Genomic DNA, 26606 nt, shown 5'->3' with positions numbered 1-26606 from the left:
ATAAGCGGAACAAAGTGTCGGAAAAAGTTTTGAATTATAAATTTGAAAGCACTCAGGATACATTTGGCCACCCCACCATGTGATGGCTTAATGGAATTTGGTTCGGCGACAATGTTTCAAAGAAAAGCAATCTTAGCAGTGATGAGGGGAAGCAGGTATTCCATGAGAAGCTTTTAAAAATCTTCCATGTAAAGTTCATCTGGTCTTCTATGAGAAGACTTTCTAATGTTCATTTTTGGTCGCCCTATAGGTTTTCCATGAAAATACCTACTGGTACCTCTGAGAAAAAAAAAATTTGGTCTTCTATAAAACGATCTGCTGAGGGACAACCTTCTGTTCTTCTCTGAGAGAGACGCCCTTCTGGTCTTCTATGAGAAGACCTTCTTCAGGTCTTCCATGAGAAGATCTCCTTCAGGTGTTCTATGAGAAGACCTCCTTCAGGTCTTCTATGAGAAGACCTCCTTCAGGTCTTCTATGAGAAGACCTCCTTCAGGTCTTCTATGAGAAGACCTCCTTCAGGTCTTCTATGAGAAGATTTCCTCCTATGAGTAGTCCTTCTTCTGGTCTTCTATGAAAAGAATTGCTTCTTCTGGTCTTCGATGAGAAGACGACCTTCTTTTGGTCTTCCATGAGAAAACCTTCTTCTGGTTTTCTATACGAAGACCTTCTTCTCGTCTTCTATACGAAGACCTTCTTCTCGTCTTCTATACGAAGACCTTCTTCTCGTCTTCTAAACGAAGACCTTCTTCTCGTCTTCTATACGAAGACCTTCTTCTCGTCTTCTATACGAAGACCTTCTTCTCGTCTTCTATACGAAGACCTTCTTCTCGTCCTCTATGCGAAGACCTTCTTCTCGTCTTCTATACGAAGACCTTATTCTCGTCTTCTATGAGAAGACCTCCTTCAGGTCTTCTATGAGAAGACCTCCTTCAGGTCTTCTATGAGAAGACCTCCTTCAGGTCTTCTAAGAGAAGACCTCCTTCAGGTCTTCTATGAGAAGCCCTCCTTCAGGTCTTCTATGAGAAGCCCTCCTTCAGGTCTTCTAAGAGAAGCCCTCCTTCAGGTCTTCTAAGAGAAGACCTTCTTCAGGTCTTCTATGAGAAGACCTCCATCAGGTCTTTTATGAGAAGACCTCCATCAGGTCTTCTATGAGAAGACCTCCATCAGGTCTTCTATGAGAAGACCTCCATCAGGTCTCCTATGAGAAGACCTCCATCAGGTCTTCTATGAGAAGACCTCCATCAGGTCTTCTATGAGAAGACCTCCATCAGGTCTTCTATGAGAAGACCTTCTGGTCTTCTATGGGAAGACCTTCTGGTCTTCTATGGGAAGAACTTCTGGTCTTCTATGGGAAGACCTTCTGGTCTTCTATGGGAAGACCTTCTGCTCTTCCATAAGAATTTCTATTTGAAGAATTTCTGATCGCCTATAGAAAGACCATTTTCTGGTCTTCTCTGAGAAGAAGACCTTCTGGTTTTCTATGCGAAAACCGACTTTCTGCTCTTATATTAGAAAACCTTCTTGTGTTCTTTTATGAGAAGACATTCTTCTGGTCTTTCATAAGAAGACCCTCTGGTTTTCCATAAAAAGACCTTCTGGTCTTCCATAAGAAGGCCTTCTAGTCTCCCATAAGAAGACCCTCTGACATTATTTAAGAGGACCTTCAATTCGTCTCTAAGTATACTTTTTTGTCTTCCATAAGAAAATTCTGTGGTCTTCCATTCGATCTTCTATAAAAAGACCATTTGATCTTTTATAAGAGGACCCTTTGGTCTTCTGTGACAAGACCCTTTGGTCTTCAATGAAAGAACACTCTCATATCCCCTTTTGGAATATATTCTGGTCCTTTTGTGTTTTTCACCTTATGTTTGCAAATTATTTAAACATTTCACCTTTAATAATGCCAAAAGTACACACACATTTCAAACATTGACCAGAGAATAAAACATTTCTGTCTTTCATTTAGTCCCAGCACTTGATTTAGACAATCACCCCGCAATACAACACAGTATGGTCGGGTGGGTTGTTCTTCTTCGTCGTTTTGCAGCAAGTAAATTTAATTTTAAATTCTAATTTAAATTCAAATTATATCATTTACATGTTGCTCCGCCGCTTTCGCCTCCCCCCTCACCCTAGCCATGCGAGTACAAGTACCTCGCATTCACCTCACCTTGGCCGGAACGAGCGTCAAAGCAAGAAGAGTACCTCTTCTAAATTTATGGTGTGGTTGTGGCTGCCTACATTGCGACGATCATGCTTGAGGTGCACCTTAATGTCTCAAACGTATGTATGGCTGTATATTTTGACTACATGTGTGTATGTCTGTTTATGTTGTTTTTGTTATTTGTTTAAATAATAAAAATGCCAAAAGAATGGGCGGAGGGCAAAAGAGAATTCGCTTGAATTACTTTATGACAATTTGAGAATGTACCTCCCTTACGTTTGCCCAGGTAGTTGTAGTTGCCGTTGTCATTAACATCATCATCCTCAGTTGGGTATTGTCCATTTTTGTAAACTGGTTATGTTCCGCAACAAGATTTAGAAAGTTTATGATAAGATTTTCTACTCTCTGATGACAAAAGCTGGTGACACACACACAGACGAGTGGGGAGAGAAGGGGAGCATTCATTTCTCATTGTCGGAACAATGAAGACCTTCCTTCCCAAATGAATGAAATGAGTAAGTTAGCGAGCGAGTGAATGAATTGTCGAATTGACTACATGTTTGAACCGGAAAGATACAAGGCAATAATGCAATTTATACTCAGCTGGAAATGTATCTCATTTAATTATTGACATGTGTTTTGTTGTTATTGTCGAAACAATGCCATGTGAATGGGTGGTTTTTGCCTAATTTGTAACAGCAACGTGGATTTTGACTTTTCATCCAGGGCACAACAAAGGCAGCGAGTAAGTTTAATGGCCTTAGGAGTCATCTCTTGTACAGAGAAGACGAAAATAAAACAAGTAAAAAAGCTCTGAGTTCGGCCGGGCCGAACTTTGAATGCCCTCCACCATTCGGAACGGATTTGGCAATTCTCAAAAACAATAAAATCCGTTAAAAATTTTGTAAACATCTTAAAAATACCGAATGTAGCTGCTATATTAGGGTCTATACGACGACATGGACCTGCAAAGACAATTTTCTGGCTTAGGCTTTTTGAAAATTTTAAACAATTCCGGTGAATAATGTCGCTAAAATGATTAAAATACCGAATATCGGGAGGAACCGTTGTATGGGGGCTCTACGAAGACGTGGACCTGCATAGATTATTTTCTGTCTTAGGCTGTAGTATCTATTACGAACATCAAATACCAAATTTGAAACAATTCCGGTGAATAATGTCGCTAAAATCATCAAAACATCGAATATCGGGAAGAACCTTTATATGGGGGCTATACGAAGACATGGACCTGTACAGACAATCTCCTATCATAGGCTGAAGCATCCATTACGAACTCCAAATACCGAATTTGAAAGAATTCCGGTGAATAATGTCGCTAAAATGATTAAAATACCGAATATCGGGAGGTACCGTTACATGGGGGCTATACGAAGGCGAGGACCTGCAGAGACGATTTTCTGTCTTAGGCTGCAGTATCCATTAGGAACTTCAAATACGGAATTTGAAACAATTCCGGTGAATAATGTCGCTGAAATCATCAAAAAAACGAATATCAGGAGGTACCGTTATATGGGGGCTTTACCGTGGACCTACATGGCCCATTTTCAATACCAAGAGTCCTGCAAGCATAACATACATTTGAGTAAAATTTTATCAATCTACTTCAATTCGTTCGGAAGCTAGAGTGATTACCACAGGCGGACAGACGGATAGACAGACATGGCTAAAAATTTAGGGTTGGAAATTTCATCCTACTGGGAAGAGGATCCCTGGTCTACTTAAAGAAGTCCTCTTTGTTTTCGATACCTTTGGTATTCTGGGGGAACATTATCTGGCTTTCCATACAAAAATCTTATAAAGGATTCTTAATAGGCTCCTATAAAGAAGCCAGTAAAAAATTCTTTAAAAGAATAATTGTAGACTTCTCTGTCATGAAGAGCTTATACGCCTTGGCCACAATGGTCTTGTCGTCATTTGTCCTGCCAATGTCTTGAAAGTTGAAAACGGAAAGCGAAGCTACATCACCCCTTGTTATGGCATAATTTTTATGCACTAAAGTTTGGAATTTTTAAGTTTGAAAGCACAGGATCCATTTAGCCCATATGATGGCCTAATGGAATGTGGTTCGGGAGGCAATATTTCACAAAAGAACATTTTAGCACTGATAAGGGGAAGCAAGTGAGGAAGTGAAGTCCTTTTAAAGTTGTCCATGAGAGATGCATTTTGTGTTATATGGAATGACCCTCTATGTAAAGACCCTCTGGTCTTCCACGATTTTGACTTTTCAACCATCAGAACAATGGGGATCAGGTTCAATGGCCTTAGCAGTCAGTCAACTCAGACGAAAAACAAAATTTTTGGGGTTGATAATTGCAACCTACTGGGAGGAGGATCCCTGGTCTACTTAAAGAAGTCCTCTTTGTATTCGATCCTTTTGGTATTCTGGGAGAACATTTCCTGGCTTTCCATACAAAGATCTTATAAAGGGGTCTTTATAGGCTCCTACAAAGAAGCCAATGAAAAATCATTTTAAACAATAATGGTAGACTTCTCTGTCATAAATTGCGTCAACGCCTTGGCCACAATTACCCTGTTGCCATTTGTCCTGCCTTGTCTTTGAAAGTGGAAAGCGGAAAAGTGAAGCTACATCACCCCTTGTTATGGCAAAATTTGTATGCACTTTGCACGTTTTTCTTTATAGAATTTTCGATGCACGCACCTACGAAGGCGACATGCATACATTCTCATGTTTCCCAAAGAAAAAACGATTTTTGAATATGAAAATAGAGGCGAAGTTATGCTCAACAGCCACATGAAACCAAAGTACGAATAAGCGGAACAAAGTTTCGGATAAAGTTTTGAGTTTTTAAATATGAAGCACTCAAAGATCTATTTGACCCATATGATGGCCTAATGGAAAGTGGTTCGGGAGGCAACATTTCGGAAAAGGAAATTTTAGCACTGATAAGGGAAAGTGAGTTTTCCATTTTTCTGGTATTTTGTAAGAGAACAACTTCTGGTATTTTGTAAGAGAAGACCTTCTGATTTTCTTTGAGAGACCTTCTTATTTGTGTGAAGCCCTCTAGCGATTGCAACCATCTTTGAAGAAGATCCGTTATATACTTCAAGAAGTCCTCTTTGCTTTCGATACCTTTGATATTTTGGTGTACAATTTTTCGGCTTCCTATACAAAGATCTTCTGGTCATCTATAAGAAAACATTATAATCTCCAATGAGAATACCTTCTTACCTTTTTTTAATAAATTATTATTTTCTATTAGAAGGCCAAAATGAATTTCCGTTATTCAGTTTAGAAGACTATATTAACTGGTTTTTCATGAAGCAGACCAATACTTATAGACTTATAAAAAAAGACATCCAGGGCCTCAATTCTTGTTCTGTGAAAATATGAAATGAAAACTTTTATAAAGGAAAGAAGTTTCAAATGAAAAATTTTATCATGGAAATATTTTTCATTTCATATTTTCATAGAGCAAGAATTCACTCCCAGATCTCTTAAGTGATGTATTTTGAGGTCTCTAGATCTTCTGGGTGAAGAACTTTTTGTATTGTATGAGAAGGCTCTGGTCTTCCATGGGCGGACATCTTTCTTTTCCATGATAGAATCTATTGGTTTTCTATGATAGAACCTATAGATTTCCTATGAAATGGCAGTATGGGAAGACCCTTTGTTTAACTATAATATAATCTCCTCATCTATAAGAGCTTCTGGTTTTCTAGAGAAGGACCTTCTGTTATTTCTTGTTTTTCTGTGTAAAGACCTTCTTTTCTGAAGAGATTTTCTCAACTGCTCCAGTTATTCCCTGAACAGACTTGCTGTCTTCCCTTAGAAGAATTTCAGCCTTTACCTACTTTTTTAAGAAACGATCTTCCGCTTTTCTTTGTCCATAAATTCTGACTTTTCTCTGAGAAAACTATCTGATCTTCTCTGATTAGATCAGATTATCCTTTTTGTTCTTCCCTGTGTAGACCCCTTCTGCTCTTCTATGAGAAGACTTTCGGTTCTTCTCTTAGAAGACCTTCTGCTGTTCATGTAGAAGGTCTTCTATGAGAAGATCTTCCGGTCTAAAATGAGAATGTAAAATGGTTTTCTTTGGAGAGAAACAACTGTTCCACTATGGAGAAGACCAACTGAAGAGTAGGTCTTCCAGCTTTTTTTTGAGGAGACCTTCTACTCTTTTCCGAGAAGACTTGCTCTTCTCGGAGACCACCTTCTGCACTTCTCTGAGAAGACCTTCAGCTCTGCTCTAAGAAAACCTCCAGCTCTTCTCTGAGAAGACCTCCACCTGAGAAAACTTCCAGCTCTTCTCTGAGAAGACGTCCGGCTTATCTCTGAGAAGACCTCCAGTTCTTCTTTAAGCAGACCTCCACCTACTCTTCTACGAGAAAACCCGATGATCTTTAACGAGAAGACCTACTACTCTTCAACGAGAAGACCTGCTCTTCTTCCCCGAGAAGACCTTGTGCTCTTCTGCTCCTCTCTGAGGAGCTCTTCTGTAAGAAGACCTTCTGCTCTTTTCCAAGGAGACCTTCTGCTTTTTCCCAGAACACCTTCTGCTCTTCTCCGAGAAGACCTTCTGCTCTTCTCCTAGAAGATTGCTGCTATTCTACGAGAAGACCCGCTGCTTTTCTCCGCGAAGACTTTTTACGCTGCTTTTCTGCGAGAAGAACCGTTGCACTTCTACGAGAAGACCTACTTCTCTTCATCGAGAAGACCTTCTGTTCTTCCATGAGAAGACCTTCCGATCTTCCCAGAGAAAACCTTCTAATGCAATTCTTATTTCTCATGTAAAACTATCGTCTACTATGGATAACATTTTCTGTGATCTGGATTTTTAAGGATAAGACCACCGACCTTCTAGAGAGAAGTAGTTTTGGTTTTTAATGGTGATTACCAACTTGTCTGCTATGAAGAGGATCGTTTGGTCTGTGCTCTAATTTTGCTTTTGAATTTCTATCAGACTTCCTTCAGGGTTTGGTCTTCTCTACAAAATGTCATAAAGTAGGACTTGAAGTTTCAGTTTAAATATTACACCAGCCCTATAATAGCTGGTTTGCGGTCAAAATCTGCATGTGTGTGTTCAGACATGATATAATAAAAATACCTGACACCGTTGGAAACCCAATAACCCGGTTGCAAGTGATAACAATAACTACCAGCAATAATCTAAATAAAAATTCAAAACCAGACTACAACAACAAACAACAAAAGAAGCAAAAATAACAAAAATAGTAAAAAAAACAAAAACTGATTACTCACTGAAACATGTTTGCTGCGGTTAATGGTGGAGATTAATTACAATCTACTTTTGTGGTAGGTACTGTGGCGAGCAGGAGGAGGAATGGTGTGAAGAACGCTCTGCACGCGGAGCGGGTACTGATACTGCTGATGATGTTTGTTAGAGCTAGCTCAGTGAGGTGGCCTTATGAATTCCAAAATACCATGAAAAACTTATGCGATTTTTCCAATTGGTGGAAAGCAGATTGTAATATGCAATAAAACAAATGGCAACAGCAACGAAAAGAGCAGTAATAATTTTTGTTGGAAAAATTGCAATTAAGTAGAAGATTTCGTTTTTTTTTCTGTGGGTATTTTGCACTTTTTCGTTTTCACTCTCGCATTTGGTTAAGCTTGAATAATGCCTCGAAATTTGTAATTTTTTCAATTTTTGTTTAAATTTAATTTCAACAATTTTCAGAGGTTCCACTTTATTTATCACCACACTCAAAGAGATAATTTATTTGTTATTATTTTTATTGATATTGATAATTTAAAAAAAAATAAGCTTCTTTTCTTTTTGATTCTAATTCTTTTTTGGGTGACAAAAATAATATAAATAATAATATAGTATATACGGCCACACGTTTATATTAACTATTTATGTATTTGTAAATATTTCGCTTCGTTCGTCTGAACTTTTGAAAACAAAACTTTCTTGTCTTCACCGTGGGCCGTATAAGAACGCACTGAACGCTGCCAAAGTGACGGCATGTCACCAGCGACGATAAACGCATCTTGGCTGCAGTACTTGGTATTTTTGTTTGTGTTGTTGTTGTTCGAAGAAAATTGAAATCAAAACAAAACCACAAACAGAAGAAACCTTCAGCGAAAGAGAAAAACTCAGAGTAAAAAAAGAGAAACGATCGTCGTTGACGATAACAGTCAGACCTGAATTCTCTTCTTATGTTAAAGCTTTTTTTTGGCAGAAAAAGCTTTGGCTACACTCAAAGAAAACTTTCTGTTGAAAAGACCAGACACGAGCACAGAAATAGAAAGTCTTATCTCCCTCAAACGAACTTCTAGAGGCCTTCTATAGAATGAAAACCATCCGGAGGTTTTTAAGTATAGAAGCCTACCGTAAACAGATATTGTGCCAAAATGTCTTTTCCAAATATAAGAGATTTTGAAGTGATCTATGTAATATAGATTTCATTCTTCTTGTCTTCTATAGAATTCATGATCTTCTATGGATGGAAGACCCTGAAAATGTATTTTATAGAATGGTCGTCTATTCTATTTACAGAACATTAATAATAGCTTCTTAACGATTGGAAACCGTATAGAGACATTGAAGATTCCCATAGATAGGAGGTTTTTAGGAGGACTTCTTTAGAGAGGAAGTCGTTAAGAGGTCTTCAAATACCTTCAGGATGAAGTTTCCCTGCACTAGACTGAAAGCCTGAAAGGCGTCTTCTATAAATAGAAGACATTTTATAGATCGCTATAATATAGGAACCTATAGATCAAAGATCTCCGGAAAAGGCGTCAATGTATAGTTGTATGTCTTCTATAGTATATACGGCCTTCTATAATACACAAGACACTAAAAATGCATCCATAGATAAAGATAGAACTTTAATAGAGAACCTTCGTCAGATAGAAAACCATACTGAGAATTTCAGAGGACTCCATACAAGGGAGGTTATTTGGAGGCCTTCTTAAGATAGGAGTTTGTAAAGACGTCTTGTATAAGAACAATAACTTCAAGAGGCCTGCCATAATTGAGACACTCTAAAAAGACGACCTTTAAGTGTTGTTCTATAGATAGAGTCGATTTTTGATATTTTTCTGCGGCTCGACTTTTCGAGTGGACAAAGATCCTTTCAAGCGGGTAAAGATCCTTAAATAAACGTTTCTTGATTTTCGAAAAATATTCCAAAAATACCCAATTTTGCTGAAGAAATTCTGTTGAAAAAATCCTTTAACAAAATGTATTGGTCCATGACTACTCGACAAAAAATTGTTAAAAATTCTGGTCCATAAAAAAGGTTTTTAAAAATTCTATATCCTTGAAATATATATTCTTAAAAACGCACGTTGATAGGTCTGTAGGTCCTACAAAAAAGATTTATAATGACTCTAACTTTTTAAGAGTGCCTGTCCTTGAAAAAATAATCATTAAATATCTACGTTCATTGGTCCCAGACTAGTATATTATAGGACTGTTGGTCGTGGAAAAAATGTTTTTTATAAAATCCATGTTCACAGGTCTGTCCTAGGGCCCTTGAAAAATATTCCTTAAAATATCCCCGTTCATTGGTCTGCTGGCCCTTGAAAAATATTCTTAAAAATCCACGATTGTTGGAGAAGAATATATTAAAAAATCGACACTTGACCTTGATAAATATTCTTTAGGTCCTTGAAAAATTGTCTTAAAAAATCCATATTTATTGGTCTGTAAGTCCTTGAGAATTTTTTTCAACTTCCAAGTTGTATGGGCTGCTGGTTCTTAAGAAAATTCTTAAACAATGTTCGTTTATTGTTTTGTAGGTCCTTGAAATGCTGGTCTTTAAAAAAACATTTATTAAAAAAGCAAGGAACATTCAAAGGGGTCCTCTATTGCTAAAAAAAAAACTTTAAAGAGGTTTTCAGAGGTTTTCCACAGACAAACAAGTAAACACGTCCTTAAGATCGGCAGTGTCGAACTTTTTACTTCTTCTGGTACACCCCCACATCAGTCAAAATTTTGAAAAAAAAAAAAATATTTATTGCAAAACTTAATATTTGCATCAGTTCTGGATCAGGTGCGAAAATGGACAATATGGGTCCACTCCATCAAGTACCTCCCCACAAATGATCAAAATTTTGAATAATTATAACTCTAAAATGTGATGTTAGAGTCCATATTCACACATCACAGTATTTTTCTTAATCCAAGTTCTGGTGTGAAGATGGAATATATCGGTCCACTCCTTCTGGTACCTTTCCCAAAACAAAGGATCAAAATTTTGAATATCTATGAAGCTCATAAGACGCGAAATTAACATCCGATTCTATTCAGACTTGGCACAGCTCAATACTTCCATCATCACAAAATAGGTTATAAAGATGGTAGATATCGGACCATTTCTTCTGGTATCTCCCTCACAAAGGGTCAAAGTTTCAAATAACAAAAACAATTATAAAATCTGTAACAAGAATCCGGTTCTATTCATATTTCACACATCCCATTAAGATCTGCTGTGAAGATGGGATATATCGGCCCACTTCATCTGGTACATTCCCCCCACAAAGGGTCATATTTTTGAACATCCATGAAGCTCCTAAAATGCGAAATTAATATCCGATTCCATACCAGACTTGCTACATTTCAATCTTTCTATTAACACAAGATCTGTTATAAAGATAGATAGGTAGAGATCGGACCATTTCTTCCGGTACCTCCCCACATAGGGTTCAAAATTTTGCTCCTACCAACATTTTTATTCGTATTAGATGATGTGCGAAAATGAAATACTTCGGTCGACTATATCTGGTATCCCGCTCACATTTTGACATTTCCTAAAACTTATCACATGTAAATATAGTCCAAACCTGGCACGTCGCAATATTTATATCATATTTATTTAGGTCCGATACGAAATGGACAATATTGGCCCATTCTTTCAAAACAAACTCCATAGAGGGTCAAGAGTTTGAATAATCATAACAGAAGTCAAAATATTTTGAAATAATCGAAAATTGGCTAAGGGTATATATCTGTCGGTTTTGCCGATCCTTTTTTTTATTTTTATTTTATTATTATTATTTTTTTTTTTTGAAAAATATTTTAAGATGTCCAAACGACTCGTGGATTTTTTTTTTTAAGATTTGTTTAATGACCAATAGGGACTCTTAGTTTTTTATCGAATTATTTTTAACGACAAACAGACTTGTATTTTTTTAAATATATTTCAACGACCATATATTTCAAATGCTTTGAAGGATGTTTTCTAATATTTTTAAATTCAAATGATAATTATTTTCATCAAGTTTCCAAATTGATAATTTGAATCTTCAGGCAAAGCTGATAAAATGTATATCCGATAGTTGACCCTCAAAATATCGGTATTTTCGACACTTTCGGTAAACTCACCTCTAGAAAAGTCAAATACCTACTAGAGGACTCTAAAAAGTGATGACCGTCGACATGTTGTATATAGTTCGAAACTTTTTCAGAGGCGTTCTACACATACTTAGAAGTTCCCAATGTCATTTAGCAACCAAGGCTCTTCAAAAGGCCAGATCGCACATGATATTAGAATCATATGTAAAGTGTATTTTTTCTATATTTATTCTTAGCATTTTTAAAGCATACTTTTAGGCGCCTAACAGAATATCTGGACTAAAACTAAACACCTTAAAGTATACTATTATTAAATATAAATATTATACATTGAAATATTTCTTTGAAGTTGTGAGCGCTTAAAAGTATGTAATAACAAGTAAAAAAGCAGTAAGTTCGGCCGGGCCGAACTTTGAATACCCTCCACCATTTAGAACGAATTTGAAACTTTTCAAAAAAGATAACATTCGCCAAAAATTCTGTTAACATTTTAAAAATACCGAATATAGCCGTTATATTAGGGCCTGTCGGACGTGCACCTACATAGGCATTGTTTGTCACAAGCCATTACCATATTCAAATTCGAAACTTGAAATAAACGTTAAATAATGTAGCCAAAATCATCAAAATACTGTACATAGGGAGGTACCGTTATATAGAAACTATACGAAGACCTGGACCTGCGTAGACAATTTTCTGTCACAGCCTGTAGCTTCCATGACGAACTTTAAATACGACATCTCAAACAATTTCGGTGAGTATTGTACCTAAAATCGTCAACGTACCGAATATAAGGAGGTACTGATATATGGGGCCTATACGAAGACCTGGACCTCCATAGACAATTTTCTGCCTTAGGCCGTAGTATCCATTTCAAACTTCAACTACCAAATTTGAAACAATTCCGGTGAATAACGTCGCTAAAATCATCAAAATACCGAATATCGGGAGGTACCATTATATGGGGGCTATACGAAGACGTGGACCTACATGGCCCATTTACGAACATAGCCTGCCTACTGGAAAAATAAACACGTCTGTAAAAGTTTAGCCTTCTATCTCAATTCGTTCGAAAGATAGCGTGATTACAACAGACAGACAGACGGACATGGCTAAATCGAATGTGACCCCTAGAATCTTGGGGTAGTTCGTGGTCGGTATTAAATTTCCCTCGACCTGCATATTCAGCTGTGTTCTCATTTCCGCAGACTATGTGGCAAAGAGTGTGGTTGTTGCGGTGGATATTTTCATATTCCTCGCGTAGGGGTTCAACCTTTTACATACGCCATCGACAACTGGCCTGACGCCATGATCATACAATCATGCGCATGCGTTACGATCTCTATGCCGTCTGGAGGGCTAGGAATTCCAGAAAGGTAGAGGTTAAACAGTTCCGGAGATATCACCCCACCTTGGGGAACTCCCTGTTTTAACCTACGGACTTAGGTCAGATATAAATTGGACACTATTGGCCAACTGCTTCGGAACCTTCTCCATAAAGGGTCAATAGTTAGAATAATCATAACTCAAGGCTGGGGGTATGCATCTGTCGGCAAAACCGACTGAAACTATTTTACTTGTTTAACTTGTTTTAAGATGTTGCGAGCGCCTAAAAGTATGCTATAAAAATGCGAAGGAAAAAATGTTAAAAAGTCACTTTTCATATGACTCCACCATTATGTTTAAATTGACCTTCAGAATGGAGTTCCGTATTACAAGTCTATATAATTATATTTTGGGTGGAACACAAACTGATACACAATTATATATTTATGGGCCTAGGATATCTTCTATAGTTCGTTTGTTACCTTTTATCGATTACCAGAATTAAATTGGGAATACATACCTGTAAATAAAGAAAAAAAGTAAATCAATAACAAAGCTTTATTTAAAAATATAAAAAATATTAAAACATTTAAAGGCAAAGACCTCTGATCGACAGCACAGTTCTTTGACTCTACACATTTATGTATGTAGATTGGAAATTGAATAAATTTCAATTAACATTGCCAAAGGCTGCCATAAAAAAAACAAAGAGCTTATTCATTTATTAACGAATGTCACGATGCAGCAGCAACACATCGCATAATACCCATTCGATACCACAACACCACAAATATCAATTATAAATCCCGGTGATTATATCAACACCCCAATAAGTGCTCCTACCCGCCAGCCACATTCGAAACGGGCAATGGAAACTAGGCGGTCGCTTAAGCGTCAAGCTGCAACGAATCCACCACGCAAGCCAAGCCAAGCCAAGCTAGCCCAGCCAGCCAACCTGTCACCAATTACCAATTGCATAAAAAAAAAACTTTCCATAAGTCAATTGAAGACCGGGAGGAAGAAGAAAAAAAAACAGATTATCGATACAAAAAGAAAAAGAAAGTAAAAAAAAACTACAATTGGCCACAACAACAGAGCAAAACAAAACGAATGACTGAATATATAAACGGAGGATGGTTGCAGCCAGCCACTCCATACCCAGATGAAAATTAACAACAGCCATGAACATTCCGCGAAGCTGAATGGAGGATATTCAATGGCCAGAGGATAAGGCAGTGAAGCAGATAAAGATAGAGAATAGAAATTGATACATTTCTATTAGCTTTAAATGCCGGGTGTTGCAGTTAACCAAACAAAAGAAAGAAAATGAAAAATAAAAAATGTCCCCCCGACGACAAAACCACTGATGGTGACATTTACATAATTGTTGCAACTTTGTCATTCAACCCAAGAGCGTAGTGGCAGGCAAAACTAAACTAAAACGAACCGATGGTGAGCTGAGAGCCATATTCCATTCTTTGCCATACAATGTGAATAATTTTTGCTAGCCTAAAGGGGAATGGATGCACTACAGCTCCTATGGCGGGGAATAGATGGACAAACTTGATATCCATTTCTTTTGTTGTTTTTTATCAAAAAAGTCGCCTCGAGGAGTATTTGAAATTTTTATTTTGTTTTAACACATATGAATACCCTCCACCATTTGGTACAAATTTAACAATTTTCAAAAAAATAAAATCCTTTAAAAATTCTGTTAAGATTTTGAAAATACCTAATGTAGCCGTATATTAGAATCTATACGATGACGTGGACCTGCATAGGCAACTTTTGTCACAAGCTATTACAATATTCAAATGCGAAACTTGAAAAAAAATCTGTTTATAATGTAGCTAAAATCATCAAAATACCGACTATAGGGGGGTACCATGGTGGTTGTAAGACGTGGATCTGCACAGACAATTTTCTGTCAAAGGCTGTGATACCCATTACGAACTTCAAATGCGAAATTTGAAACAATTAAAATCATCAAAATACCGAATATCGGGGGGTACCGTTATATGGGGGCTATACGAAGACGTGGACCTACATGGCCCATTTTTAACACCAAAAGTCCTGCAGACATAGTACACATTTGAGTAAAATTTTATCAACCTACTTCATTTCGTTCGGAAGCTAGATTTCCACAGACGGACAGACGGATAGACCAAATCTGTTTTAGGGCTTTTGAAGTCCATCTAGCGATGTCCGTCCGCCTGTCTGTCAGGTTGGCTGGTGCACACGATAACTCTCGAAGGTAGTATCCGATTTGGTTCGAATTTGGTACATCGTAATATTTTGTCAAACATAGAGAGAGTTCTGAGATGGGCAACATCGGTCCACTCCTTCTTGTACCTTCCCACAAAAAGTAATAATTGTCATAGAAAATAATTAACCGCATAAAGAATGGATAATCTGATTTTGTTCAAACTTTGAAAATTGTGATATTAAAATTACCGCAAATTGGACAAGATCGAACTATTCCTTCTAGTACCTAAACCACAAATGGTCCAAATTTGGAATATCTAAAATTCTCATAAAATGCGAAATATACAGCAGATTGTCTTCAAATTTCACACAAACCAATATTTTTACCATTACAAAATCTGGTGTAGAGATGGAATATAGCGGGCCACTCCTTCTTGCACCTCCCCCACAAAGGGTGAACATTTTGAATAAACAAAACGCTCATAAAATGCGAAATAAGCATCCGATTATTTTCAAACTTGGCACATCCCAATATTTCTACCAAAACAAGATCTAATGCGATGGTGGGATATATCGGACCACTCCTTAGAATATCTTCCCCACAAAAATTTGGAATATCAAAACCGCTCATAAAATACGAAATATGCATCAGATTCTTTCTAAATTTCGCACATACCAATATTTTAACCACTACAAGATAGGGTGTGAAAATGGGATAATACCTCCCCCACAACGGGTAAACGTTTTAAATAATAATAATTATTATAAAATGTGATATAAGAGTATTCAAATTTTGCACATCCCAATATTTCTACAAACACGAGATCAGGTATGAGAAACGGATAAAACCAACATTTCCTTCTCATACCTCCCCCACAACGGACCAATATTTTGAATAAACAAACATGAGACAACATCATACCACGCAAGATCGACTATAGAAATATAATATATCGGTCCTCCCTTAATGGTACCTCTCCCACAAAGGGCACAATTTTTGAAAAATTATAACTCTCATAACATGCGAAATACGTCAACGATTTTCTTCAAAACTTGTATATTAAAATATTTTTTACCAAGAAGAGATCTGATCTGAATATGAAATGTATGGACCCACTCTTCCTGATAACTTTCCCACTTTTTAACATCATGAATAATTATAACTCTTATTCATGCGAAATAAATTAGCGATTTTCTTCAAAAATCGTGTATATTGGGTACGTTGACCCACTCTTTCTGGTAACCTCCATAAAAAAAAGTTGAGCATTTTCAAAAAGTATATACACATCATCCAAACCTGTCACCCCAATGATTACATCAGACTAAGAGCGTAAGCGAAATGGACAGCATTCTTCTACTCCATCGGTAGTTCTCCTATAAAGGGTCAAAATTTTGAATAATAATAAAAAAAATGTCAAAATATATTTTAATAAACGGATAAAGGCTGTTGGTCGTTGAAAAAATATTTGTTAAAAATTCACAAATCCCTAAGAAAACATATTTTATAAATCTAAAAAATCTAAGTTTTTTAGCTCCGCTGGTCCTTACACAAATATTTCATAAAAATCCACGAGTCCGTTGGTCTTTGAAGAAATATTTGTAAAAATTTCACGAGTCCTTCACAAAATATTTTTGAACATGTTAAAGAGTATCAGTCGGTTTTGTCGACATCAATCTGAAATGTTCGTACAATTACACATTTCCAAAAACCATCTTCATATCTCAATCCCAGATACCAACAGAGACCTCAATATCAAATTTCGGGATTCCAGCCCTATCCCTTCATCCAATACCAAATTTAGTACCATTTAGTACTTTTTGTACAAATATATGACGGATTTCCAAACCACCGCCGAATCTCAAAAAAGATACCATCGGTAACCTAAACATCAAATTTCAGATTTGTATCTCTATCCTTTCACCCAATACCGAAATTTTAAAATTTGTTTAACGAATCGAACAACCAAAAGTGTATTTTTGAAGAATTTTTTCTAGGCTTTCTAAGACACATAATGTTGATTTTTGGGAACGTTTTTTCAAGTTCTTCCACAGCCATCAGACCCGATTTTTTGCGGAAAGAATTATCATTTTTTAATTATAAAATGTTTCCTCTCCAAAACTTACCACACAACCCTCTTGATATAAAAATTCTCATTACGAACGCCATTATCCGATTGCTGATCAATGGAATTCGCCATTATTGGGGTAATGGCTTGACAGCTGTTCTTTCTTGATTTGGTCTTTCGATTGCTCGTTTTGGAAGATGGAAAAATATTCTTACTCGGCGGTTGTCCACTAGGATAACGATAATATTCACCGTGAATTGAGGTATTGCCATCTGGCAACATATAACATCTGGTTTGAGAACTGTTGTATTTGAAACCGGTGGCCAAATCATTCGGGCGATAAGCTTTCATTTGTGAAAAATGGTGCACGGCAATAAAAATAAATGAATTTACGAATTGTGATTTTCGGATATAATTTAATTTTATTTTCAAGTTGATTGAAAAGAGAAATGTCAAAATGTAAAAAAAAAAAAAAAATAAAAATGTCATTTGATTTGTTTTCCTTTATGGGAAGTATACCTCTTATTCAACTATGGAATTCAGGGTTCATCCTCATAAAAAATATGTTCCAGAACTGCAAGAATGCTAAAAATTTTACAAGATAACCGATTTTTCCTTTATCATATCGAATAATATTACAAAACTAGTAGATTCTTGCAGGCTCTGGAACAGAGCAACAATCGCATTTTATTTTTGGAATGAAAAGAAATATGAGTGCTTCATAATGGGGTGATATAAAAAAATCTGCAACAGAGTCAAACGCCATCATTTTTGCATTTTTTTAAAATTATTGAATAAAAGCAAAAAATGTCGGAAATATCATCAAATTTTAGAATAAGTTTAGATTTGTTCGAATTGGTCACCTTTGGCACGAATTATGGCCTTTAAATGGCCAATGAAACCGTCACACGCTGTCCAAATGTTGCTCTGCGGTATTTTGGCCCATTCCCGGCGAAGCGCTTGCTTCAGGTAGTCGACACTTTGGTATTTTTTAGTGCCTATCTTGCTTTCCAAAATACTCCAGACACAATAGTCCAACGGATTGATATCTGGATAATTTGGTGGCCATTGCGCGCTGGAAATGAAGCGAGGAACCTCATTGTGTAACCATTCTTAGGTGGTGCGTGCTGAGTGCGATGTTGCTGAGTCCTGTTGGAATGTCCAAGGTCTGCGGCCAAAATGTTTACGTGCCCAAGACTTTAATGCACCCTCCAGAATATTTTCGAGATAATATTCGGCATTTATTCTGATGCCACGGTCGGTTAATACGAGCGGAGAGCAACCATCGGCTGTTATGGCGGCCCACACCATTACCATGGCCGGTGCTTGAGTTCTGGTGGCCAACCAAAGGTGCACATTTTCAGCTGACCTCTTTCGGCAAGTAAACACGAACATTTTGTTTGTTTACAAACTACTGAACAACGAATGTTTTCTCATCGGAGAAAATCAAATTCGGCAGTTCACCGATTTCGGCGAACTCTAGCTTTTTTAAGTCTATTTTCTTCTTCTTCTTCTTGCACTTTTTGGAATTTCAATGGCTTTACCCCAAGCTCATTTTTCAATATTTTCGAATGGAATTTTGCGATATGTTCAGCTCACGAGCCATTTTTCGGCCACTGTGACGTGGGTTTCGATCAAGTCGCTTCTTTACTTTTCGAACCATTTCTGCTGATGTTGCTGTTTTCTTCCGTCCACTTCCTTGACGTAGGGCTACGCTACCAGTATCATGGTAACAAGCGATTTTATTCACATTTAAATGCAGAAGTGCTCTAACGATGGCCACTTGTGGTTTTCCAGCCAAATATAAAGAAATCACACTATCACGCCTAAATTCCACCACGAATAACTTTTTTTCTGGAAAATTCTCACCAAAATGCTTTTGTACGCTTGTAAACAATACCATGAGCTGTCACTGGAATAATTTTAACAGCGGTCGGACGAGTGGCTTAGAAATGACAGCTGTCTGAAGTTGGTTGCAGTTTTTTTTTATCTCACCCTGTATATACAAAGGATTGTGGGGAGGAAAAATCCTTCACAATGAAAAATTTCATATCAACATCTAAATGGAAAATAAAATTTTAAATGCTTTATTCCAGAACCTGCAGAACCTGCAATTTAGCATCTGGCAGTTGGCTCATGAAAAAATTAGAAAAAATGTAATCCTTTAAATCAAACGGACTATAGAATCGTATCGTCCTTGTAATTTCTTGTCATTGACAATAATCCCAATCAAAATTTAATAAATAATCCCTAGAAAAACATTCGCACAGCTTCCTTTAGTATTTGATTTTCGTTTTTGACTCAAATTGATTTCTCTCACTCTTGTCACAATCTGTCGTTCGATATTCTAATTTTGTCATTCGATTTACGTAAATAGCTCGGATGAAAACAAAAAATATTTCAAAGAATGCATAGCCAAAAATACATTGCTGCTGCTATTAATAAAACGTTTTCTTGGACGATTAAGAAAATTCACGCCAATAAACCAAAAACCAGAAACAAAAAAAAAGATCAAAGAGAGGGACGTATATCCGTTCAATGCAGAAATGAAATGATGAATGAATGACGAGCGGAAATCACGTTGTGGATTGGTGAAAAATCTACTTTAGAAGTGTGTAGAAGATATATCCAGAAATTTTTAAGATTTGATTCTATAAAATAAATATTTTCTAAATTTGCAATTATAGTTTTGACAGATCATGAGAAAATTATATAAAAATTCACGTTTTTGTATATGATAGACCTAGAAAAAGCTATTCTTAAAAATCCACATTTGTTGTAACATTGATCCTTGAAAAATATTAATAAAATCCACGAATAAGTCATATAATAGACCAAAATAAAAGTTTTCAAATAAATCAACGTTGGCTGGCTCTGATAGACCATTTAAAACACCGAAAAAATCGCATTTAAGGCTCCGGAGCAGTTGAAAAAAATAAAAAAACAACTTTGAAAACCCTGAAAGAGCTAAGAAGAATATTCGTAAAAAAACAAATTTGGTGGGTAAGATGGGCACAGAAAAATTATGCGCATTAATCCACGTTTGGTGGTTAATAGACCTTGAAATGTTGAAAAAAAATAGTCTTTAAAATCAGTGGACCTGATAGCCCTTGCAATTTTTTTCTTAAAAATAAAATGTGTTTTGAGGATTTTATAATCATTAAAAAATTCCTTAAAATCTCACGCATAGGATCTGAAAACTTTTATAGACCATGAAAAAAAACATTTTTAAAAATTCAGGAGTCCCTAAAATAGATATTCCCAAAAAAAGCAAGTTTAGGAGCTCTGATAAACTTGAAAAAATATTCTTATAATACTCAGATTTAAAGGCTTTGATGTTCTTAAAAATACGTTCAAGTAAAAATGCTGTAAGTTCGGCCGGGACGAAATTTGGAACGAATTTGCAAATTTTCAAAAACAATAAAATCCTTTAAAAATTCTGTTAAAATCTTAAAGATATCGAATGTAGCTGTTATATTAGGGTCTATACGACGAAATGGCCCTGCATAGGTAACATTTGTCACAGGCCATTACAATATTCAAAAGCGAAACTTAAAAAAATCGGTAATAATGTCGCTAAAATCATCAAAATACCGAATATCGGGAGGCTCTACGAAGACGTGGACTTGCACAGACAATTTTCTGTCTTAGGCCGTAGTGTCCATTACGCACTTCAAATACCAAATTTGAAATAAATCCGGTAAATAATGTCTCTGAAATCATCAAAATATCGAATATCGGGAGGTACCGTTATATGGGGGCTATACGAAGACGTGGAACAGCACAGACAATTACCTGTCATAAGCTGTAGTGTCCATTACGAACTTCAAATACCAAATTTGAAACAACTTCGGTGAATAATGTCGCTAAAATAATCAAAATACCGAATATCGGGAGGTACCGTTATATGGGGGCTATACCAAACATGGCGCATTTTCAATACCAAAAGTCCTGCAGACATAACACAGACATTTAAGTAAAATTTTATCAATCTACTTCAATTCGTTCGGAAGCTAGAGTGATTTCCACAGACGGACAGACGGATAGATCGCTAAATCGACATAGAATTTTATGCTGATCTAAAATATATATACTTTCTGGGTCTAAAATGTATATTTCGAGGTGTTACAAACAGAATGACAAACTTAATATACCCTCCATACTTTGGTGGAGGATATAAAAATCACCTTCAGTGGATCTGATAGTTCTCGAAAGAATATTCTTGAAAAATTCACGATTTAGCTGTGATAGTCCTCTAAAAAGTCGTACAATCCAAATAAAGTGGTGGTAATAGAAAAAAAATATTTCAAGAAATGTACGTCGGAGTCTGTGAAACAAAAGTTAGAAACTCCACGTTGAAAAAATATTCTTAAAAATCTGAGCTAATAGACTCTTAAGAAAATATATATCAAGGTGGAGGGTAAAAAAAACTTAAGTCCGGTAATCCTTGAAAAATGTATTTTTTCAAAAATCCAAGAGTCTGTTGATACATTAAAAGAAACACGAGCTTCTTGTTCCTTAAAAAATATTCCCCCTAAAAAAGTTCTTTAAAAAACCTAGGTTGTTGGTTCTCTGGTTCTTAAAAAAAAAAACAAGATAGAAACTCTGTAATATCTAAAAAATAATCCAAAAAATCCATCGGTGATGTCCACTGTGCGAGGATACCTGGAAAAGGACTTTGATAGAGCTTGTCGAAAATATTGTATTCAAAATCACCAGTATATTCAGGGCCCAGTTAGTTGGACTTGCAATATTTCACGCAGTAGGAAACACTGTGCGGAAATGCTCGAGAATACCTCCTAGAGGAGTATTGGATACAGCATACAGACAATATATAATTTTGCGATATTTTGACATTTTTAATAATCATATATTTTTAGCTAAATACTCCACTGTGCGATGAGAAAGCTTCCTTGTTACCGTAGATGAAAGCCAGTCCCGTAATTTCTTGTTCGATTCAGACAATACCAAAAATATTAACTTGTTTTTATTTCTTTGTTCTCTTTATTTTTTTCCCAAAAAAGAAAGCAACGAGACGACTTCTTGATTGACAGTAGATTACGAGAACAAAAAATAAAACTTGTTTTAACTAAATTTAGTTGAAAACAATATTAGGTCATAACAGAGATGGAGAGAATCATAAGAACAGACAACAATTTCTTCAACAGAACAGTTAACAAAAAAATAATAACAAAGTCGGCAACAAGCTGTCTCTGAAATCACCAAAACAGAGAATTTCGATGACTAATAACAGCTACAACAATGAATGGGGAAAACCCATCCATCCCATCTTATTAACATTTTGTAATTACAATGAAAATATGGCAGGTGATTCTTAATTACTATAACGGATCTATTTTTATAGATGAATATTTATATGGCTAATTTAGCGGGCAACGATACTCCTTCAAGGGTAACAAGATGATGTTCTAATATACAGGGTGATAAAAAAAAACACTGCAACAAAGTCAAACGCCATAATTTTTTTTTAATTTCATTGAATGAAAGCAAAAAAATTCGGGAAGAGCATCAAATTTTAGAAAAAGTTTAGATTTGTTCGAATTGGTCACCTTTGGCACGAATTATGGCCTTCAAATGTTGCTCTGCGGTATTTTTGCCCATTCCCGACGAAGCGCTTGCTTGAGGTAATCGACACTTTGGTATTTTTTAGTGCCAACCTTGCTTTCCAAAATACTCCAGACACAATAGTCCAACGGATTGGTATCCGGAGATTTTGGTGGCCATTGTGAGCTGGAAATGAAGCGAGGAACCTCATTTTGTAACCAATCTTGGGTGGCGGTGGCGTGCTGAGTGCAATGGCCCTGAGTCCTGTTGGAATGTCCAAGGTCTGCGGCCAAAATGTTTGCGTGCCCAAGGCTTGAATACACCCTCCAGAATATTTTCGCAATAATATTCGGCATTTATTCTGATGCCACGGTCAATTAATACGAGCTGAGAGCGACCTTCTGCTGTTATGGCAGGCAGCACCATCACCAAGGCCGGCGCCTGAGTTCTGGTGGCCAAATGAAGGTGCACATTTTCACCTGACTTCTTTGGCAAGTAAATACGATCATTTTGTTTGTTTACAAACTGCTGAACAACGAATGTTTTCTCATCGGAGACGGAGAAAACCAAATTCAGCAGTTCACCACTTTCGGTCCAGCGAAGCAACTCTTTAGCTCTTTTGAATCTATTTTCTTTCTGTTGCGGTGTAAGTTTGTTTTCTTCCGTCCACTTCCACTTCCTTGACGTCGGGCTACGCTACCAGTATCACAGAGGCGTTTTTTTTTCAAACAACCATCCTTCAGCTACAGAGGCGTGGATTTTTAAAGAATTTTTCAAACAACGATCCTTCAGCTACAGAAGCGCGGATTTTTAAAGAATTTTTCAAACAACCATCCTTCAGCTACAGAGGCGTGGATTTTTAAAGAATTTTTCAAAAAACCATCCTTCAGCTACAGATGCGTGGATTTTTAAAGAATTTTTCAAACAACCATCCTTCAGCTACAGAGGCGTGGATTTTTAAACAATTTTTCAAACAACCATCCTTCAGCCACAGAGGCGTGGATACAGAGGCGTGGATTTTTAAAGAATTTTTCAAACAACCATCCTTCAGCTACAGAGGCGTGAATTTTTAAAGAATTTTTCAAAAAACCATCCTTCACCTACAGAGGCGTGGATTTTTAACGAATTTTTCAAACAACCATCCTTCAGCTACAGAGGCGTGGATTTTTAAACAATTTTTCAAACAACCATCCTTCAGCTACAGAGGCGTGGATTTTTAAACAATTTTTCAAACAACCATCCTTCAGCTACAGAGGCGTGGATTTTTAAACAATTTTTCAAACAATCATCCTTCAGCTACAGAGGCGTGGATTTTTAAACAATTTTTCAAACAACCATCCTTCAGCTACAGAGGCGTGGATTTTTAAACAATTTTTCAAACAACCATCCTTCAGCTACAGAGGCGTGGATTTTTAAACAATTTTTCAAACAACCATCCTTCAGCTACAGAGGCGTGGATTTTTAAACAATTTTTCAAACAACCATCCTTCAGCTACAGAGGCGTGGATTTTTAAACAATTTTTCGAACAACCATCCTTCAGCTACAGAGGCATGGATTTTTAAAGAATTTTTCAAACAACCATCCTTCAGCTACAGTGGCATGGATTTTTAAAGAATTTTTCAAACAACCATCCTTCAGCTACAGAGGCATGGATTTTTAAAGAATTTTTCAAACAACCATCCTTCAGCTACAGAGGCGTGGATTTTTAAAGAATTTTTCAAACAACCATCCTTCAGCTACAGAGGCGTGGATTTTTAACGAATTTTTCAAACAACCATCCTTCAGCTACAGAGGCGTGGATTTTTAAAGATTTTCGAGTAAAATTTCTTTCAATTTTTAAATGCCAAATAAATAATCCAAATTTCTTCACCTTCTCTCGAATTCAGACATGTCTTTCATTGCAAAGCCCACACGGAATTGGATTTTCCTTCCAAAATCAAAAGTTTCTCAAAGTCTAATTACATCTTGACACTTTATTTAACTTTGTTACTTTTCAACTTCGTCACCTCTCCGCCAAACCATGAAAGTACAACAACCTCCGACCAACCACTGCCAACCAAACCTACTTCTTTTCTGAAGTTTTGTTCAAATCAAGTTTCAAATGACTTTGGCTCACGATTTAGGTTTAAAGTCAAGGTCGTTTCTTCTTTGCAACAATTTGCAAATTTGTCTATTCAACAACCAAAAAACAGGTCTTGCTGTGTTTTTTGCGGCAACAGAAGTAAATGTCAAAATAAAACACTTCACTCCGTTGTACTTAGAGTGTGGGAGATGGCGTGGTGAGTGAGTGCAGGCAATATAAGTCATTGGATTGTTGGCTGAATTCGAAAAAACAAAAAATAACCCACAAAACTAAGATTGATGATGGCCGCGCAGAGGTTGATGGCGTAATACTTTTGTTTTGTTGTATTCGAAAAAAGAAAAACGAAAAGTGGCCTAAACAACGCAGGGTCAACGTTCGTTAATGATATTTGGGATTAGTAATCCAAAACGTATTATTTTTGGAGATTTCCGGGTCTCCATGGATATTTTTTAAGGTTTTTGGGGAGCAATGAAATTTGGATTTTATAAACTCCGATTTTTAAGAAATTATTTTAAACCGCCATCAATAAAATCTGGATTTTTAAAAATTTCTTTAGAACTATTGGTTAAATAATCATGGATTTTTAAAAATATTTTTTCAAAGGGCTAAATCAGGATTTTCAATAATATTTTTTCAAAGGATCAAATTAGGATTTTTAGGAATATTTTTCAAAGAACCATTGACCAAATGAACGTGGATTTTATGATTTTTTTAAAGGGCAATTGAGGATTTTTAAGAATATTTTTCAAAGGACCATTGGGCAAATAAATGTGGATTTTTAGAATATTTTTCAAAGGACCAAATATTTTTCAAAGGACCATCGGTCAAATAAATATTGATTTTAAGAATATATTTCAAAGAACAAAATCAGAATTTTTTAGAATATTTTTCGAAGGATCTTTGGCCAAATTAACGTGGATTTTAAGATTTGCGTTTTGCGAACATTTTTCAAATGACCACTGGTCAAATAAACGTAGAGATCCAAATCAGGATTTTTATGAATATTTTTCAAAGCACCATAGGCCAAATGAACGTGGATTTTAAGAATATTTTCTCAAAGGAAGAAATCTATTAAATAAGCTAATCTAAAGTGACGTACGTTCCTTAAAAAGGGAATCGCTCTGGTATTCAATAATTCACATATTTTCGTGCAATATACCTCTTTAAACTAATCCAAGATTTTGGTTCTAATAGACCATGACTATTTTCTTGAAAATGCCACTGCAAATTTCAATTTCAATTTTCAGAAACGAGCTAAATCTTCTCAAAATTATTTTAAAATATAAACCAGTAAAGAATGTCCTAAAGTCGGGCGGGGCCGACTTTATGATACCCTACACCACTTTGCTAATTTAGTAGAGCTCAACATAAAAATTAAAAGTTTTTATGGAAGAATTCAATCATACACGCTATGATTATAATCAGAATTTAAAGTTCAAAGAAATAAATCTGCCGAAGCATTTGTATCTTCTAAATTTGGACTTGTATTGCCCATTTGGTGCACAATTAATTTGAAATCGGATAAAAATATATATGGGAGCTATATCCAAATCGAAACCGATCTCGATAAAATTTGGCAAAGATATTTCTGGGCTGTATTTGATATATTTCCCTGAATATTGTTGTTACGGAGTGCATATTACGGCTGTGGGTACTAAATACAACAAATCGTATGAACAATATATATGGGAGCTATAGCTATATCTGAACCGATTTCGATCAAATTTGGCATACTATTCAGGCCTAATTTGGTTTTATGTGCAAAATTCCATACTATTCGGGATGATATTACAAGTTTGGTGCACAATAAAAGGCAAATCGGACGAAGATATATATGGGAGCTATATCTAAATTTTTACCGATTATCTCCAATTTCAATAGGGTTCGT

The 26606-nt window shown here is 36.2% G+C and overlaps 1 protein-coding gene across 2 annotated transcripts in view; it reads right to left on the bottom strand.

Moving 5' to 3' along the window:
- Positions 1-26606, bottom strand: part of LOC101893784 (dnaJ homolog subfamily C member 7) — a 100754-nt gene that overhangs the window by 57849 nt on the left and 16299 nt on the right. Inside the window, exon 1 of one of the 2 annotated variants that reach the window (XM_059125561.1) lies at positions 7407-7735. The exons of the other annotated variant lie outside the window; for it this stretch is intronic. Coding sequence (XP_058981544.1) covers positions 7407-7414 — 8 coding nt within the window. The 5' untranslated portion in view covers positions 7415-7735. Of the gene's footprint in view, positions 1-7406; positions 7736-26606 lie in introns of those variants that run through there. 2 annotated transcript variants of the gene reach the window in all.

This window comes from Musca domestica, unplaced genomic scaffold, assembly GCF_030504385.1.
Source record: "Musca domestica strain aabys unplaced genomic scaffold, Musca_domestica.polishedcontigs.V.1.1 34, whole genome shotgun sequence".
NCBI lineage: Eukaryota > Metazoa > Arthropoda > Insecta > Diptera > Muscidae > Musca > Musca domestica.
The sequence above is the reverse complement of the archived record's forward strand: the minus strand, read 5'-3'. Positions and strand labels throughout refer to the sequence as shown.